This window comes from Salvia miltiorrhiza, chromosome 8 (genome assembly GCF_028751815.1).
Source record: "Salvia miltiorrhiza cultivar Shanhuang (shh) chromosome 8, IMPLAD_Smil_shh, whole genome shotgun sequence".
Lineage (NCBI taxonomy): Eukaryota > Viridiplantae > Streptophyta > Magnoliopsida > Lamiales > Lamiaceae > Salvia > Salvia miltiorrhiza.
The window spans coordinates 1,877,145-1,895,850 of NC_080394.1; the positions used below are offsets into that span (position 1 = coordinate 1,877,145).

The 18,706-nt window shown below is 35.4% G+C and overlaps 2 protein-coding genes and 1 long non-coding RNA gene across 5 annotated transcripts; 1 reads left to right on the plus strand and 2 right to left on the minus strand.

Annotated features, from left to right (window-relative positions):
- Positions 1 to 7: 7 nt before the first annotated feature.
- LOC130999865 (uncharacterized) lies at positions 8 to 1,679 on the minus strand. Its single transcript, XR_009093608.1, has 3 exons — positions 1,578 to 1,679; positions 1,281 to 1,387; positions 8 to 355 (listed from the first exon to the last, which is right to left on the minus strand). It is a non-coding gene; the product is annotated as an uncharacterized LOC130999865 (long non-coding RNA).
- A 4,415-nt stretch (positions 1,680 to 6,094) lies between these two features.
- Positions 6,095 to 12,394, plus strand: LOC130999864 (putative disease resistance protein RGA3). 3 transcript variants are annotated; one of them, XM_057925546.1, is made up of 3 exons: positions 6,095 to 6,532; positions 6,627 to 6,692; positions 9,333 to 12,394. In XM_057925546.1, exon 3 carries the CDS (start codon positions 9,348 to 9,350, stop codon positions 12,270 to 12,272), a length of 2,925 nt encoding a protein of 974 aa, XP_057781529.1. In that variant the 5' UTR covers positions 6,095 to 6,532; positions 6,627 to 6,692; positions 9,333 to 9,347; the 3' UTR covers positions 12,273 to 12,394. The 3 variants fall into 3 exon arrangements, with proteins under 3 accessions (XP_057781529.1, XP_057781527.1, XP_057781530.1); XM_057925544.1 differs by having other exon boundaries at positions 9,340 to 12,394; XM_057925547.1 differs by having other exon boundaries at positions 6,656 to 6,692; positions 9,340 to 12,394.
- Positions 12,395 to 14,161: 1,767 nt separating this feature from the next.
- Positions 14,162 to 17,801, minus strand: LOC130999867 (F-box protein SKIP16-like). Its single transcript, XM_057925549.1, has 5 exons — positions 17,385 to 17,801; positions 16,080 to 16,802; positions 15,706 to 15,924; positions 15,409 to 15,515; positions 14,162 to 14,500 (listed from the first exon to the last, which is right to left on the minus strand). Exons 1-5 carry the CDS (start codon positions 17,586 to 17,588, stop codon positions 14,422 to 14,424), a joined length of 1,332 nt encoding a protein of 443 aa, XP_057781532.1. The 5' UTR covers positions 17,589 to 17,801; the 3' UTR covers positions 14,162 to 14,421.
- Between the last annotated feature and the right edge of the window lie 905 nt (positions 17,802 to 18,706).

Here is an 18,706-nt window from a genome sequence, read left to right on the forward strand (position 1 = left end):
CAAGGGATAAACAAACTTTTGCCAAAAGAATTCATTCCCAAATTATTTCTCATCTTCTATAGTAGTACAAAGCAATTACACCATTATTCCAACCAACAAACAAGCAGAGAGCATCATATCATATAGGAAACTACACATTCTTTACAAATAGAAAGGAATAAAACACACTAATGAAAGAATGCTGAGGATATCATATAACATAACAAAGTTTCAATTTGCATCACCATTAGAACCTTGCAAGTAAGTTCTAACTCACCTAGCAGGGCAGGATGTTTATCAGAAGATGTAGTCCGGCAGCGCAAGGGGAAATCGAGCTACTTCGACAGCGAAGGGGCTACCTTTTGCATCAACTAACCTGAAGACAGTCAAGCATATGCTTTCAATATGCATATCCAAATGCAATTTATTGACAAGAGTTTATAATAATTAGGATGCTGGCAACCTATAATATTATTTAGGCATGCAAATATACAATCTCATACAAGTATTCTGATGACTTCTTATATCGAATTGTACAAATATTTTCTTCAGTAGTAAAATAAAGGGGCAGACAGTAATGATAAATTGATAACTGCGATAATAAAATACGAAATTATCTAGCATTGTTTTGAAGATCAAAGGATGTTTGTAGCTCTAGCATTATTAGGCATAACTTTTATATCCTTGTTTTCCTCTTTCTATTATCTTTTTCTCCTTTTCTTTTAGGTGTGCGTTGTCTTTGATGGAAAATTGGTGGAAAACATATATTTCAACATTTTTCCACGCTTTTCACATGTTTTATCGGGTGAACCTTTTTCCCTCATCCTCACTCCAATTCATGATAATATTATCATGGGGCATTGGAGTGATATTTTTCACATGTTTTCCATAGGATATGAGATGAAAAAAGGAAGTGATAAATTTTTTCCATTTCTCATAATAAATTTGCAACTACCAAAGAGAACGCACCCTATTAAGAAAGCAAATGCAGAAATTCTTCCATAGTGGCAAAGATCAAATTATGCTTGTAGCTACTAGAACTTTTAGGGCATATTTCTTCATTCTTGTTTGTTATTCTCTCTTGTTTGAGGTTACCTAGTAAAGCTACCCTTTGTCTCCCCACTCTAGATAGAATCTTTAGAGGATCTAAAGGCCAGAACAATTAGCATATTTTGAAAAAGATTGCAGAAAGAAGATATAACTGCTGCATCTTAGACTCTATGAACACAAACGAAATGAGATGCAGAAGAAACTATTTCTCTATAATGTACAAAATGCAACTCAATAGTTATTTCGTGTACCTTCCAGGAACAAAAGTAAAAGAGCCTTCAACCGATCCTTTGGAAGCAGGTAGAGACGTACAGCTCTCATAAACAAACTCCGCCTCACCAGGACGAAGTAGTGGAAACTGAAAAAATACAATATGTAGAGCTCAAATATTGCATGATCCAGGCCAAAAAATCGAAGATATAAGAGCACTGGATGACAATACCAAACAATATAGTAGCATGTACATTATCGTTTCTGTGATCATAGACAGTAGAAGCACATTTTTATTTGGCATTGGAAGGATCCAGAAAGTAAATGAGAAACCAAACCTGTCCAATCACAGCTTCCCCATTTACGTCAGAAACGATAGCATCATTGGCACGTATAATCCACTGCCTCCAATACAATTGGCAAGAGCTCAGGGCCGGCCCTGGGCATGGGCGAGCATAGGCGACCGCCCAGGGCCCATGATTCTAAGGGGCCCTAAAATATTATACTCTTTTGATTATGGGTGATTTTAAACACAGCCCCCAATTTTATCACTATAGCCCCTTAATTAAAATAATAATAAAATAATTATGATTATACTATTATACCCTTATAGCCATCATTTAAATTTTATAATGAATTATAAATTTATAAAATAAACAATCTGAAAGAGGCGCAAAACTGCAAAACTCATGTTTTCTTCCGGCATCTCTGAAACCGCAAAACTCATTAGAAGCAGGCGCTCCGCCTCATCCTTAGCGACTTTATCAACTCCTCCGCCTCTTCCAAGCACTCGTTATTCTGCAAATATTCTATACAAGTTATCAAGGATTGCTTCTGCGACACAAATTTAGGGGGGCAAGCTGAGATGGCCTTCCTCAACGATCGCAGTGCCTCAACTACTTGATTCTTCTTCATATAGCCTCCTGCTAGATGGCACCACGCCGTTACAAGTGGACAGCCACCTTTTGATACTAATCGAGCTATTAGAGCTTCGGCCTTGTCCACACGACCGTCTGTAGAGTAAGCATCGATCAAGAAGTTAGGCGCCCGGAAATCAAACAACCTTCCTACCCTTGTAAGCCATCCAGATTCTGTACAATTCTTCTTTCTTCCCTGCTTCAGCACATAGATTGAGGAGAAGAACTAACAAAATATTTCTCTGAGAGCATCTCCTCAACTGCTTTATAAGTTTCTTGAGTAGTTGCATAGATTCGTCAAATGAACCAAATCGCTGAAACCTGACTTAACAACATATTAGACTACAACAAGCTAAGGCATACCAAAAACAACATACGCATCATATAACTGAATGAGATGATGATACCTGCTGGTTAAGAACACAAATTTTCATCTCCATAAGAGGGATTATATGATTAGATGAGAAATCGTGCATGGTATTTCTCAACTGTCAGATATAAGAAGATTGATCAGTCATGTTAAAGATAATATCCCTAATTCCCCATATGGCTGCAAATATACCTCTGCTATATCATCCTTATTGAGAAAGAAACCAAACTACTTTTCATTTGATGCACTCCCTCAGCATGTGTCCACAAGTTAGAGCATTTTCCTTGTTATCATAGCTGCCACAATGCATATTGTCAAACAACACTGACATAACAAGACATGACCAAAATGTATCCACAGGAAAGCAATTTTTGTATAATAGCTAAAAATAGGATAAAGGAAGACAAACTCAAGAATAACACCACAAGTGTTCTTGCCCCAATTTGTACCTGAACCATTTTGAGAAGATTGCTCTCTACGACAGATGGTTCTCTAGAATTAGTTTCAGCAGTAATACTCAAGGAAAGTTTGTTAATAGGAATACAAATTTATTGAAAGAAAAGTGATTAGATATAGTGCTCTAGTGTTATTTCAGAAGTGCTTAGCTAGATTGAGTTTCCCTTAGAATGAATAATTAATTAGTTGTCTGCTTATATGTAAAAGTGTTGCTAAAAGCAAATAATTTGAATTGCACTGTCTGACTTCTTAGCTGATTGTATCTGATATTTTAGATGTGGATATTCAGTTCTGGAAGGCATGAGATTTGGAAGAAATGGTTCTCAACTTTGTTGTGCTAACCATGATCAATGCTGAAAAGGCAAAATTAATAGAAGATTAACTAAGTCGATGATCTCAGTTTCATCATATTAAAAATTTATGATATTTCAAAAACGTTCATCAGCAGGCTCAGAATCTTTTGCTGTGGACCTGTATCAAAATCCATGATTTTCCAGCTCACTCGGACGGGAACTTATCTTCTTCCTTTTTTGGCTTTCACGGGAAAAGGTTTAAATTCCGAAACTAATATCTGAACTGAATAGCCTGAACTCATTCTACAGATCAACTCATCCTTTTAACTAAAAATTAGAATCTATATAAGAAATCAATCACCTCTTCACTGTTAAAAATTGTGATTTTACTTGCATCTACACACCCATTTCGAAAAGTTAATTTGACTACTTTATAATATCTTCTAAGTAAAACAAATCACAATTTCCTCAAGAATATCGATACAGTAAATCAAAAAAGGAAAAAAAAATGTAGTAGAAGAAGATGAAGAAGTTCGTGTTGGTCCAAAATTAACTAAATTGACTGTTAATGCTCAAATTACCTTCAATAGAAGACAAAAATTATGACAAACCAATAACAACAGAAGAATTAGAACCAGCTAATCACAAATTATAATCACATTTTCCACTGGAAATGTTGCGGAACTTGAAGCTTATAGCTGTAACAGAATTCTACATTTTCTAGGGATTTGGCTTCAGCTGCAGTAATGGAATCGGTCACCATGAGACTATCCTTTATCGCCTTCGCCAATTCCTGTGGTGTCTTAGGCCTCGACTGCTTGAAGAAGGAGAACGACATTACAATGATTCAGGAAATCACGAAATAGTACTTCGATAATCGAAGAGAAAAACGACATTATGATGATTCAGTCGTTGGCGATGGCGACGACATCTGTAACATCTGACGAGGCTCTGCATGTGAAGAGAGAAAGAGATAGAGAGATCGAGAGAGATAGAGACAAAGGGGCTATACAAATTTGAGTTGGGCTATATAAATAAATTAAGAAATATTTTGGAATGAGGCTATATGAATTTGAGATTGAACGTAAATGTTTTTTTAACTTTTATGACTTATAATTCATTATAAATTCTAAATGGTGACTATAAGGGTATAATAGTATAATCATACTTATTTTTATTATTATTTTAATTAAGGGGCTATAGTGATAAAATTGGGGGCTATGTTTAAAATTACCCTTTGATTATATATGTTATTATTTGAGTCGAAAGAAATTATATTTGCTTATTTTTAAGTATTATTTGGGCCCAAAATATTATATCCAATTAATTAATTAAAATAATTTTTTAAATGGCCCAATATTTTAAAAATAAAAATATTGGGGCATGCTAGCTTGAATTTGATGAAATGGTGTTGGGGTTTGTATCAGTTATATCAATATATATGTTTTCATGGTGCAAGTATTAAAGAAGAAAAATGATGAATACAAGAAAGCAACATGGTTGAATCATCAAGCATGTGTTGATAAAGAAAAGAATGAAGATTCACATCTTCTCCATCTTCAATCTTTGAGCAATCTTATTAGACAAACAATACATCGTCCACGCCCTCGACATCGCCCTCGGCCCCTCGCCCGCCACCACGGTGTCGAGAAACTCCTCCACGGCTGCCCATACAATCGCAGACGACCTGGGGCGGCCCATAACGCTGGATCAGAACATGGGACCTATTCTTGAAAGCATGAATTAGCTTGTTGGGCTTATGTGGAAACTGAGTTGAGATGGGCCTTGATGATTCAAGCCCATTAAAATTTCTATGTATTGATCCACCACGATGGGATTAAATATTAGGGAAGTAGAGGGTCTTTTTAGGCCCCATCTTTTCGAGCAATGATATTAGTTAAAAATGTTAATCTAGTGGGTCCAAATAGAATATTACTGGTTTTTATTTCATTCACTAAACTCACGCCGTAACTGCAAATAATTATAATAGTGTAAACACTCAGAACATGCATCTTATCAATTATGCAAAGTAAATTCCAATATATCAATTTAACTTGCCCAATTCAATTCTGGCCCAACTCTAAATATATACTCCATTTCAATATACATTGCACTCCTAATAGAGGCCCAATTTCTCTCTCTACCTGAATCAAACTTTGACAAGCCCAACCCAAGAATAGAGAAGGCCTCTCTCTCATTCCAAATTTCCAAGGTAGCTTGGTGCTGCGGAGGAGATGATTATCATTATTATTATTATTATTTTTTTTTTTTTTTTTTTTTTGAGGAGATGATGAGTTACAAGCTTGAACAAGTATGTGTTTACAGAAACAGATCTTCTTAGAAAAGCAGACAAGATAGAGGAGTTGCAGGTAATTATACTATCTTAATTATGATGCTTAATTCAACACATATAAACTGCCGTGTACAATAATGCATTCATATCATAGACTGTATTATCTCTATTAAATTATTAATAACACTAATGAACTCTTATTGGCTTAAATCCTCTTACGTTGAACATTTCATTATGCCAGCTAATGACGAATTAATCAGCTTATCATTTCTTAAACCTTATTATTGAGTTTTCGTTGTCGGAGTGGTTGAGAAATAATGAGGGATAATTATTGAATGAAGAAGAAGAATAAGACAAGATAATGTGCTGCCTTGTTGATAATAAAACAATTCGTGTGATAGAAAACATATTAGTATTTCAAATATTGTTTATGAATAAATTGTCTTGTTCATGCAAGCTACCACATGTTGTTCACGCGTAAAGATGCCTCGATGAGATTGAATTCTATTTAAAAATTGAAAAACAAAGACTTAGAAGTTAGATCTAAAGATAAATTTTGTCAACTCTTGTTCAATTTGCACCAATTAATTCTCTCTCTCTCTCTCTCTCTCTCTCACACATAATCTCACACACATAGCAACTTTTGTAAAGCCTTGTTAAGTTTGCACCAATTCTCATCACTCTCTCTCACACACACACACACAGAAAAGTTAGTAAACTTCTGTTCAGTTTGCACCAATTCTCTCACTCTCTCTCTCTCACACACACACACACACTCATAGCCAATTTTGTGAACCCTTGTTCAGTTTGCATCAATTCTCTCCCTCTCTCACACACACATCACATAGCCAATTTTGTGAACTCTTGTTTAGTTTGCATCAGTTCTCTCTCTCACACACATCCACATAGCAAATTTTGCAAACTCGTATTTGCAGAAACAGATATTCTTGGAAAAGCAGACAAGGTAAAGGAGTTGCAGCTAATTACTATCTTATGATGCTTAATTCAACACATTACTATATTAATCATTCTTTTGTATATTGTCTGTGGATGTGCAGCTTAGTCTCTGGAGTTTTGTTTTTGACAGGGAACTGTGTTTTTGAAGTTAAAGCCGAGTAGGGAAGGTCAGGATGAATTTCGATTCTGCTTGTTGATCGTGTGTAGTGAAATTTGAGATTTTTCTTTTTTTCCTCTTTTTTTGGTGTTTCCTTTTGTACTAATTGACATGTTTGCCTATAGAAATCAATCACTTCCTCGTGTGATATGTACTATATTCAATCGTGGGGAAAAATTCAACACACTTTTAAAACAAGTAGTGAAAGTTTAGATTTGGTGATCTTATGCATGAGACCATTGCGACTTGAATAATATTTGATACTTTGGGGTTTGTTCAGATAAAAACTTCTTATCGTGAGAATTTTTTGCACTGAATCTGTAAATAATTTAGTATATTTGTTGATGAGTGCAGTTGATGCAAGAATTTTCGCAATTTTTACAATAAGAAATTTTTATTTGAATTACGCCCTGGTATACATAGGGTGTTTGGCTGGTATACATAGGGTGTTTGGCTGAGCTTATAAGCTCCTCAAAACAACTTATAAGTTGTTTAGGATGTTTTGAGGAGTTTATAAGCTCCTTTAAAGTGTTTGGCAAAATAAATTCCTAAAGAGTTTATGCACCATATTTTTTGACACGCTCACACATAATTTTCATAATTTTATTTATAGTTTACACCATTTACTACTTAACAATAATATCCTTCATGTTCGACTTTTTTTTATATTGCTTTTGGTACAGATTTTCAAGCTATAAATATTTGGTGGTGAGTATATAACTATTAACGTTATAAATTTAATGAGTACAAGTACAACTCGGTTAACAGTAACTTTTTATATATAAAAATAAGGGTTATAAGTGTTTTGTATCTCTAAATTTTGTTTTGTCTTAAAAATTCTTTAACTATTTTGCATTTTTCATGAAATAGTTTGCTATACAAAATTTGATGACGAATGATTCATCTCATCAGAGTCTAACATGAACTGTTTTTTTTTTAAATTATTTTTTCAACTCAAACATCAAAATGGTATCGTTCTGATGCTTAAATGTAATATAAAAAAAAATCTCTCTCATTTATCTCTATTTTTAGAATTTCATCAATGTCAACTTCTAAATATGTAATTTTCTTCCTCCCAACTCTCGGCTTATTTGGCGAGGAGGATTTTGCGGTGATTGTTTTAATTTTTTTTTTCCACACCTTGAAGTGTTATGTGAAAACGGGAAAAGAAAGAATGTACAATTTTCTTGTCTGTTAATTGGAAAAAACGCATTATAAAGAGTTAACGTATATAAATTTCTATGTAACTAATTTATATTAAGAGAAAAAATTTAAAGTGCCCACTTCCTTATCTTTTTTTGTAAAAATGCTCTCTCTTATTATACAAAGCATTCTATGCCATATTCTTTAAGTACCCTTTGATTTGATGGGTTTGCTTGGTTTTTTGTGAAAGTCTTACACATTTGACCGATTTGACAGCCATCGGTCACAATTTGACAACTATCAGTCAAGAGTACATATAACCGGGGGTGGCTCCGGCCGGCCGGACACATGATTTTATCGGTCGGACACATGATCCGACTGACAAAATCATGTGTCCGGCCGGTAAATTATGTGTCCACCCGACCGGACACATGATTTTACCGGCCGGACACATGATTTTATCGGTCGGACACATGATCCGACTGACAAAATCATGTGTCCGGCCGGTAAATTATGTGTCCACCAGACCGGACACATGTTTTCACCGGTCGGACACATGATTTTATCTGTCGGACGCATGTCCGATCGACAAAATCATGTGTCCGGCCGGTAAAAACATGTGTCCGGCCGGGCGGACACAGAAGTTAAATGGAGTTTCTTCATTTTCATCTCCAACAAATCAACTCTACATTTCACTCAATAGAATATTCCATTTTTATGTTTTTTTATCAATAAATAATTTTGTCATTTAATTATTCTAGTATCATATATATTTATAAATAATTATATTTATGCTCAATCATATTTAATTATAATCTAATTTAAATATTTTTTGATAAAAATTAGTTAATAAAGCATAATGATTAATTTATTTTAACAACATACTAAAATAAATGATGACAGTTATATTCAGAAACAAAACATAAAACATTACAATAAATCATAAAATTGAGGAAAGAAATAAGAGAGGAAAAAAAAAGTCAAGTAACGGATGAACAATACCTACTACATCTGAGTTTTGTTCACATTGCTCCAAGTATTAGTTGTAGTGGAGGCACCGTTGGAGAAGGGCTACATTGCATTCAAACATAAAATTTGATAAATTTATACTTTATTATTATTATTTAATTTAGAGGGATAAAAAGCAATTACACTTTGAAGTATCATGTATCATGTGAAACGGGAAAAAAGAAGAATGTTCAATTTTCTTGTCTTAAAAAAAAACTTGTCTTTTAATTGGAAAAATTTGCATTATAAAGAGGTAATGTATAGAAATTTCTATGTAACCGATTTATAAAGGTATCATATTTATATATTTTAATACGTTTACCATATAGTCAAAGTCATAGTTTAAAAAAAGTGTCGGCAAAGATTGAAATATATAAAATGAAAAAAGAAAACAATATCTTGAAAGACTTGAATGAAACTCTTCTCCTTGAACACTCATCCAATTCTATTCCTTTGCTCTTACTCTCTCTCACTCAATTTCTCTCTTTCTCTCTCTAAGTTATCAGAACACAGAATGGATGCGAAAACTGCTGCCTCCGTCCTTCAAGCTCCAATTCAAAGCCTCATCGACTTTTGCAAGAAAGAGTTCTCTCAAATCCGAGGTCTCAACAAAGAAGCAGCAAAGCTAGCTGCGAGTCTCGACACCATCCAGAAATTCTTGAACGACGCGGAGGCGCGAACCATCCCTGGCGATGCCGTCAAGAGCTGGCTGAAGAAGCTTGAAGACGTGGCGTTCGACGCGGACAACGTTTTGGATGAGCTCAACTATCATCTCCTCTCCAAACAAATTGAGCACACCGAAACGATGATGGAAAAGGTATTATCATGCTGCTCATCATCCTTCAATTCTATTGCGCGAACAAGAAATATGGCACTTAAAATCAAAGAAATCAATGAGAATTTGGAGTCCATTAACAAAGAGGCCACCGATCTTGGCCTTGTAGGGAGGCTTGCCGATCAGCCTGCTTTGGATATTGCTACTTTGGAAACTAATTCATACACTCATGATCCAATTTTTATTGGAAGAGATGATGTTGTGTCGGAAACAGTTGATATGCTTACAAATAGCATCACAACTGATGAAAAATCAGTTTCCATACTTGCCATTGTCGGGATGGGGGGATTGGGGAAGACGACATTGACGAGAAAAGTCTTCAATCGTCTAAAGAATGGGACTCGGTTTGGATCACATATTTGGGTTCATGTTTCCTCAAATTTTGATGCATTAACTCTTTTCAAAAAAATTCTCAAAGAGTTGACTCGTGATCAAGTCGAAGGTGAGAGTCAGCAAGAAATTCTTTCAAAGCTTGAAAAAGCTTTGAAAGATAAAACTTATCTTCTTATTCTTGATGATGTATGGAATGAAGATCTTTCCGAATGGGATGATTTTATCAATTCCTTGTTGGGAGTTAGTTGTGTAAAGGGAAATGCCATTGTTGTTACCACCAGAAAAATGGCGGTGGCTTCAATTGTGAATCCACTTCATACACATGAGTTGAAAGGCTTATCAAAGGAAGATTGTTGGTCCATAATCAGAGCTAAAACCTTTGGAGAAGGAAACGTTCCGTCAGACTTTGAGGCTATTGGGAAAAGCATTGCAAGAAGATGTCAAGGTTTGCCATTAGCTGCCAACGTAGCTGGGGGAGTGCTGCGCAATAAACCTGAGGAAAAATGGCGTTCAATCGAGGAGAAATGGCTTTCACCCGATGAAGGAGGAGATAATATCACAAATATATTGAGGCTGAGCTTCGATAATTTGTCTTTGCCATCACTTAAGAAGTGCTTCGCATACTGTGCGATGTTTCCTAAAGGCTCCCAAATCATGAAACAAGAATTGATTGAGATGTGGATGGCAGAAGGTTTTCTTCAAGCTGATGGAAGGGATGACATGGAGTCCGTGGGCGAAAAATTTATCAACGTTCTTCTGCACAACTCTTTACTGCAAGTTTCAAATAGAGATTATTTCGGGAATGTGGAAAGTTGTGGCATGCATGATCTTGTGCACGATCTTGCTTGTTCTGTTTCAAGTTCCTCTAATAGCAGCCGAGTTCGATACAAGACTCTCGAAGAAGACGAATCAAGTCGTATCCCAAAAGAAATGGCAAAATCTTTGCGTACATTACTACTAACATCGGAAGGTGATATTTCTGATATCAACTTCTCAGACTTCGAAAGTTTGCATGTTTTACGTGTTGACTCTCAAGTTATAAAAGAGCTGCCAAGTTCGATTCAAAAGTTGATACATTTGAGAGATTTTGACATTTCAAAGACAGAAATTGAAGTTTTGCCGGATTGGATTGGTGAATTCTTTCACTTGCAGACGTTGAGAGTAGACTCAAGATGGTTGAGAATTGGGAGAAAACTGCCAAGTACGATTAAGTACTTGATTAACTTGAGGCATCTTTATATTGACTCGAGGGTAGAGTTGCCTATGGGAATTGGGAGATTAACTTCTCTCCAAACGCTAAAGTACTTTCCAGTGGGCGACCAGAATGGCTGCAAGATTGAAGAGCTTGGAAGTTTGAATAATCTTAAAGGAGAGTTAAAGATTCGCAATCTCGAAAGGGTTCATGACAAGGAAGAGGCTGGGAAAGCGAATTTATTCAAAAAGTCAAAAATATTGAAGTTGGGTTTGAAATGGGGTGATGACAGAGAAGGTGAAAGAAATGATGAGGATGTATTGGAAAGCCTTCAACCTCACTCAGATCTCAGGGAGTTAGAGATTGATGGATTCAATGGAAAAAGATTTCCATTATGGACTCAGAAGATGTCAGTTGGAGATGCGCCTCAAGGCTCTTGGGTGATACTTAACAATTTAATGTCGTTAACACTCATTAACTGCAGAGAATGTGAAGAGATCCCAATGTTGGGGCAGTTGCCCAATCTCAAGTCCCTTGTGTTGTGGGGATTGAGGAATGTGAAGTGTATAAATTCATCATTCTACGGAAGGGTGAACAAGGACACACGCATTGTTTTTCCAGCTCTCGAGAGGTTCGAATTGAAATGGATGGCTAAGCTGGCAGAGTGGGCAGAAATAGAAATTTCGGATGGAAGTGAAGTGAAGCTATTTCCTCGCCTCCAACATTTGTCAATTGATAATTGCGGGCAATTGATGAGTGTTCCAAGTCATGTGTCGTCATCATGCCTTGAATGTTTGTCAATTTTTGGAATCGGTGTGGAATGTCTGCCAGCTGATTGGTTATTGAGTAACAGCGAGACTCTCTCTTCTTTGAGAATAACTAACTGCCCGAATTTGAGAGAAATATCAGATAGGTGGGGAGAAGAAGAATCAGAAGGAAGAAGCTTCACAATCACATCCCTCCCTATATTCCCTCGTCTAACATATTTGATGATTCTACACGTTCCTAAGTTAAGTTTGGAGACTGTGGATGCAATGCGGCGCCTCCAAGTTGATGGCTACAAAGACATTGACCCGTGACGGTGAGCATCAATATATTTTGCTTGCTAAACAGTTGTATGTGTATTTTATTTGAAAATGAAATTCTAATTATTAGAAATTGAAGTAGCCTACTAAAATCTATTATCTTATTTTATGGAGTTTCTAAGAATTGCAAAATAATTTCTCCATTTTGGTTTTAGCATAAAGTGTTGAAAGTTTGAAATAACTTTTCATATGCATGAACTATCATTTTGAACAATTAATACAACTTTGAAAATACTTTAAGCGAAATGTTTGATTTGGTGAATGAGATTAGACCAAATTGATAGGAGCAAAGAATGAATAAATAATCTACCCAAATTTAGGGTGAAAATAATCAATTAATTGGATTATTAAAGTGCAAGCTTAATTATTCATCAATAGCCGAATCATACAAATTAAATATTTGATTAAATCGAATTATTTTATCAATCATGTGTTAATCATTGAAACCAAATATAGAATTATATAATGGGCCTTTTTCTCGCAAATTATCTGTACTTATAGTAGTACCATTCATCAAAGCTACTCCTTCCGTCCATGATTTAATGCCCTATTTGGGTGTGGGCACGGAGATTAAGAAAGCTGAAAAAGGTGATGTGGATGAAATATAAGGGTAGTTGACTAAAGTGATAAAGATAGTTGACTAAAGTGATAAAGGTGTTGTGAGTGGGTCCACTAGTGATAAAGTCTAGTAAATATATAATATAAAAATGATAAAGGTATTTTAAGGTGGATCCATTAGTAACAAAGGGTAGTAAATATAGGAAAAGAAGAAGAGTAAAAGGGTACAAAAAGCAGAATGGGACATTAAATTGTGGACAAATTTTTAAAGACAAGTAGGGCATTAAATTGTGGACGGAGGGAGTATTACGTTTCAATTAGCTCTAGTGGGCTTTTCTCGAAGCTAAGTTGAGATGGGCCTTAATGATTCAAGCCCATTAAGATTTGTATGCATTGATCCACCACGAAGTAGTCATGGCCATGGGAGGATGGAATTGGATATAGAGGATCCACATTAAGCTCGAAACTAGCCTAGTCTAATATATTTAAAAAATTATAGAAAACAAAAGTTTCACCCAACCAAATTGAATCGAACAAAATATTTCGATTTGGTTCGATTTGAGATCTAAAATATATGTTTTCACCGTCTCAATTCAATATGTCACATTTTTTTATTTGGACATCTTATTTCAATAAATCACTTCCTAATATAAAAAATTAATAGTGCATAATAAATACCCTACATAACTCATTATTTACACCAAATATCATACTGTTCATTATGACTTACACATAATTACATCTTTTTTATTTTAAAAAAATTTCTTAAATTTTCTCTTCATTTTTTTGACAAATATAACCTAAAAAGGTTATTTTTTTCTCTCATATTTTATTATAAGTTTTTTATTTTTTAACATCTGTATTCATGCCCTGTGGCCTATTGAATTAGGACCGAGGGAGTATATATTAAATCTCAATTTATTATATAAAAAAATAAATCTTACAAAAAACATCATAATTTCGTTAGTTATTATTGTTAAATGGATGATGAATATTTATATATAAATTTAAATTTATCTATTTTAGCACAATTAAGCTCGAGTAGGCTTGTAAGACTCAAATGTTGTTTAAATAAAGATCAAAAGCATGATTCTATAATAAACGAATTAAATTTGAGCATGTCAATGCTCAATTCTACTCGACTTGATCACACCCTAACATGACTCGTGAGACAAATGTTGTTCGAATAAAGCTCAAGAGAGATTCTATAATAAACGAATTAAATTTGAGCATGTCAATATTCAGTTCAGCTCGACTTGATTACACTCCTAACACCGATTCATTTTGAGTAAGCCAAAATATCCCACAACAAGGGATAAACAAACTTTTGCCAAAAGAATTCATTCCCAAATTATTTCTCATCTTCTATAGTAGTACAAAGCAATTACACCATTATTCCAACCAACAAACAAGCAGAGAGCATCATATCATATACGAAACTACACATTCTTTACAAATAAAAAGGAATAAAACACACTAATGAAAGAATGCTGAGGATATCACATAACATAACAAAGTTTCAATTTGCACCACCATTAGAACCTTGCAAGTAAGTTCTAACAAACCTAGCAGGGCAGGATGTTTATCAGAAGATGTAGTCCGGCAGCGCAAGGGGAAATCGAGCTACTTCGACAGCGAAGGGGCTACCTTTTGCATCAACTAACCTGAAGACAGTCAAGCATATGCTTTCAATATGCATATCTTAATGCAATTTATTGACAAGAGTTTATAATAATTGGGATGCTAGCAACCTATATTGCTTTCATTTAGGCATGCAAATGGTACAATGTCATACATGTGTTTTGATGACTTCTTATATGGAATTGTACAAATATTTCTTCAGTAGTAAAATAAAGGGGCAGACAGTAATTATAAATTGATAACTGTGATAATAAAATACGAAATTCTCTAGCATTGTTTTGAAGATCAAAGGATGTTTGTAGCTCTAGCATTATTAGGCATAACTTTTATATACTTGTTTTCCTCTTTCTATTATCTTTTTCTCCTTTTCTTTTAGGTGTGCGTTGTCTTTGATGGAAAATTGGTGGAAAACATATATTTCAACATTTTTCCACTCTTTTCACATGTTTTATCGGGTGAACCTTTTTCCCTCATCCTCATTCCAATTCATGATAATATTATCATGGGGCATTGGAGTGATATTTTTCACATGTTTTCCACCTAGGATATGAGATGAAAAAAGGAAGTGATAAATTTTTTCCATTTCTCCTCGTAATAAATTTGCAACTACCAAAGAGAACGCACCCTATTAAGAAAGCAAATGCAGAAATTCTTTCATAGTGTAAAAGATCAAATTATGCTTGTAGCTACTAGAACTTTTAGGGCATATTTCTTCATTCTTGTTTGTTATTCTCTCTTGTTTGAGGTTACCTAGCAAAGCTACCCTTTTTCTCCCCACTCTAGTTAGAATCTTTTGAGAATTGCAGATAGAAGATATAACTGGTGCATCTTAGACTCCAAGAACACAAATGAAATGAGATGCAATCATGCAGAAGAAACTTAACTTCCCTATAATGTACAAAATGCAACTCAATAGTTATTTCGTGTATACCTTCCAGGAACAAAAGTAAAAGAGCCTTCAACCGATCCTTTGGAAGCAGGTAGAGACGTACAGCTCTCATAAACAAACTCCGCCTCACCAGGACGAAGTAGTGGAAACTGAAAAAAGACAATATGTAGAGCTCAAATATTGCACGATCCAGGCCAAAAAATCGAAGATATATGAGCACTGGACGGCAATACCAAACAATATAGTATCATGTACATTATCGTTTCTGTGATCATAGACAGTAGAAGCACATTTTTATTTGGCATTGGAAGGATCCAGAAAGTAAATGAGAAACCAAACCTGTCCAATCACAGCTTCCCCATTTACGTCAGAAACGATAGCATCATTGGCACGTATAATCCACTGCCTCCAATACAATTGGCAAGAGCTGAAGGTCAGCCCATTGATGACACAGCCATCGGGTGAAAGAGACATGCGAATCGAATAAGCAAACAAAAACTTCTCCGATTCATCTTGAAGGTTGCTGAACTCGGGCAGAAACACAGCAGAAGCACGAACCTTCATCAAAATAGCAAAACTCATCACATGCTTCTCTAGTTCAGTCATGAATTTTTTAACAAATGAATAGATTCAAAATGATCAAATTATCGAAGTTAAGACATCCACATGCGCTTAAATTAGGGAATTTAACTATAATGTATTTGATCAGCTACCTTAACACCATTTGTTATGGCAGACGTGCATAAGGGTGGCTCCTCCGGGAACAAATTGATGCTTCGCATTTTCCCTTGTTGGCGAACTTTAATAAGGCCTTCTTGCAATCTACGGCCATGTTCTTCAAGCCACAACAGCATGGCATCCTGCTGTTCACTTCCCAATCGATCATGCACTGAACTGATCAATGTGTCGGGCACACAGGGCAGCATCTCTCCATCTGTCACAAGATTCCTCGTGCCAACGAAAAGCTGGCCACTGCCACAGTTCAAAAAGAAAACCTTTTCACTATAAGTAGCAGAAGCTGCCACTACAACATAGTTGGATCTACTGCTCAACCCGATTTGATGCATAATACTCTTCGTGTCAACTACAATTTGGCTCAAGGGTAACAAGAACACATTCACCAAGTGATCGTATAGAGTGTAGCCACCAATTATACCCAACAAACTTGACGGCATGCCTCCACTAAAACCTTCATCCGGCAGCACTTGACCATCACAGAATCGGTAGAGTACCCTTGTAGGAAGCGGCAGTTTTACCTTCAAAGTTTTCTCAAAATCCTCAATCTCCTCTTCTGACGCGCCTTTGCGCAGAGTTGGCGAAGCCTCTGGAAAGTTTACTACCAACCATGCCCTAATCTTGCTCCAACACCTTTTAACCCGTAAGACTAGTGGCCATGGATACATGGAAAAGCTTTCTCGCCATGCTTGATAAGCTGCCTACACACAAAAGGCACAATTAGCTCACCTTACAAAATTAAAAATGACACCAATATTGATATGGCAAGACTGAACAATCAACAAATTCAAAATTCGAGCTAAACAGTAAACAGATTTAAGATAAACCCAAAAAAACTCCCATTGAAAAATTCAAGATAGACATTTTTTTCTTAATTAAAACAGTATATCCCTTGGTTCCATCAAAAAATGAGCAATTAGCTCCACTTGAAAAATTAAAACCGAACAAGCAACAAATTCGAAATTCAAGCTAAACAGTAAACAGTTTCAAGATAAACTAAGAAAAGCTTTCATCGAAAAAATCAATCAAGACATTTTCTATAATTTTAGATAATAGAGGTATATATCTCCCCTACTCCATCAATATAAAAATTCACATTCATCTACACCTAATCAGGACTCGGGAGCAAGCAAGCAAGCATCTTTATCAACTCAGCAACTCAAATTCACACAAAGCGGGAAATCCAAATTACAACTAAACTAAAAAACCTTATAAACCCAGCTCAAATATTGGCCGGGAAGAAAATTAAACAACCCCCCCCACACACACACACAGAAAAGGACCTTGAACGAAGGGGCGGGACTCCCATCGGGATCAAGAGGGGAGGTGAGATCGAGCTCGTGCGAGCAGAATTGAGCCCATAGCATGTCATCGGAGGCCCAGGCCCGAAATCGCCTGCCGAGGCAGGCGACGGAGGCGGCTTCGCCGGGGCCCGATTTGGAGAGGATAACGTGCATCGCCAGCCCGCCCACGCTCTCCAAACCCATAGCTTTCGGCTGCAGTGGTTCTGAGCTATCGATTGTTCGAATTTGCAGCAAATTGTTGTGAGATTTTGAGAGAGAAAGGAAATGGGGTTTAATTGGGGGAGAGAAGCGGTGAGTGTGACTTGTCCTTGTTTGTATGGTTGTTTTCGCTGTCGAGATTTTTGTTCATAAAAAATGAGAAAATTTGAAGACGTCGATATCGTTTATATTCGGGAGACATGAAAGCGTAATGTCACAAAATAGACATTTTATATTTTTATTTGTGTATTTTTACTACTTCATTCGACCCACGCAGTTTGAGCAACTTCTTTTCGACACTAATTTTAAAAAAATTGATATTTTATGTATTACTTGTGGTAGATGAAAAAATAAAAAGGTGAATAAATGATAATTTTTTTGTCATATAAGAAAACTACTGAAGCTTCGCAGGACAACCCGAAAAGAAAAACTGTTCAAGTTTCGCGAGACGGAAAGAATATTTGATTTTATTTATAAGGTGCTCTAAATAATCATTTGATATTGTGGTTTCTATTTTATTTGTTTTTATTTTAATTTAATTATAAGCTGCACTAAATAAATACATTTGATATTTTGGTTTCTACCCCCTCATAGTGTGGGAAGATGCGAGTAGGTCTCTAAATTTAACTTTTTAATCATAGTGTAGTGGGGTTATGCTAAATTTAATTACTAATAAATTATAGTAATATATTATATTTTTGGTTACTAGTTTAATTTTTTATATCATGTTGTACAATGATATTTCTAGCACTTGAAATTTCATATCGCATGTTGATATTTAATTTGCCATATTTGCATATCTATCTAGATAACGATTTTATCTCGAGGCTAGATTTTTTAAAAGAAGAACCTCTATTAGTCTATTAGGGGACGTTTATTTTGCATGATTGATAAAATAGATGATTGAGTATTTTTATTCTCAAGAGTAGGATTATTTCAATCACACCCTTTTGATGGGATAAGAATCAAACAAAACTAGCTTAAATGATAAAAATAATCAAGAGCCTTGAGATACCCCAAAATTTCAATCCAACAAAGTAAACAAAAGATTAGCCTTATTATTTTCATCTATTAAGACTAATCCTTCAAAGTAAACGCCCCCT

What these genes read in the sequence shown, in the direction of transcription:
- LOC130999864 (XM_057925546.1), top strand. Translation starts at nt 9,348, where the DNA reads ATGGATGCGAAAACTGCTGCCTCCGTCCTTCAAGCTCCAATTCAAAGC.
- LOC130999867 (XM_057925549.1), bottom strand. Translation starts at nt 17,588, where the DNA reads ATGGGTTTGGAGAGCGTGGGCGGGCTGGCGATGCACGTTATCCTCTCC. An exon ending in CCATAACAAATGGTGTTAAG is followed by an intron (nt 15,925 to 16,079) that starts GTAGCTGATCAA and finishes ATTTTGATGAAG; the next exon opens with GTTCGTGCTTCTGCTGTGTT. An exon ending in GGGAAGCTGTGATTGGACAG is followed by an intron (nt 15,516 to 15,705) that starts GTTTGGTTTCTC and finishes GTCTTTTTTCAG; the next exon opens with TTTCCACTACTTCGTCCTGG.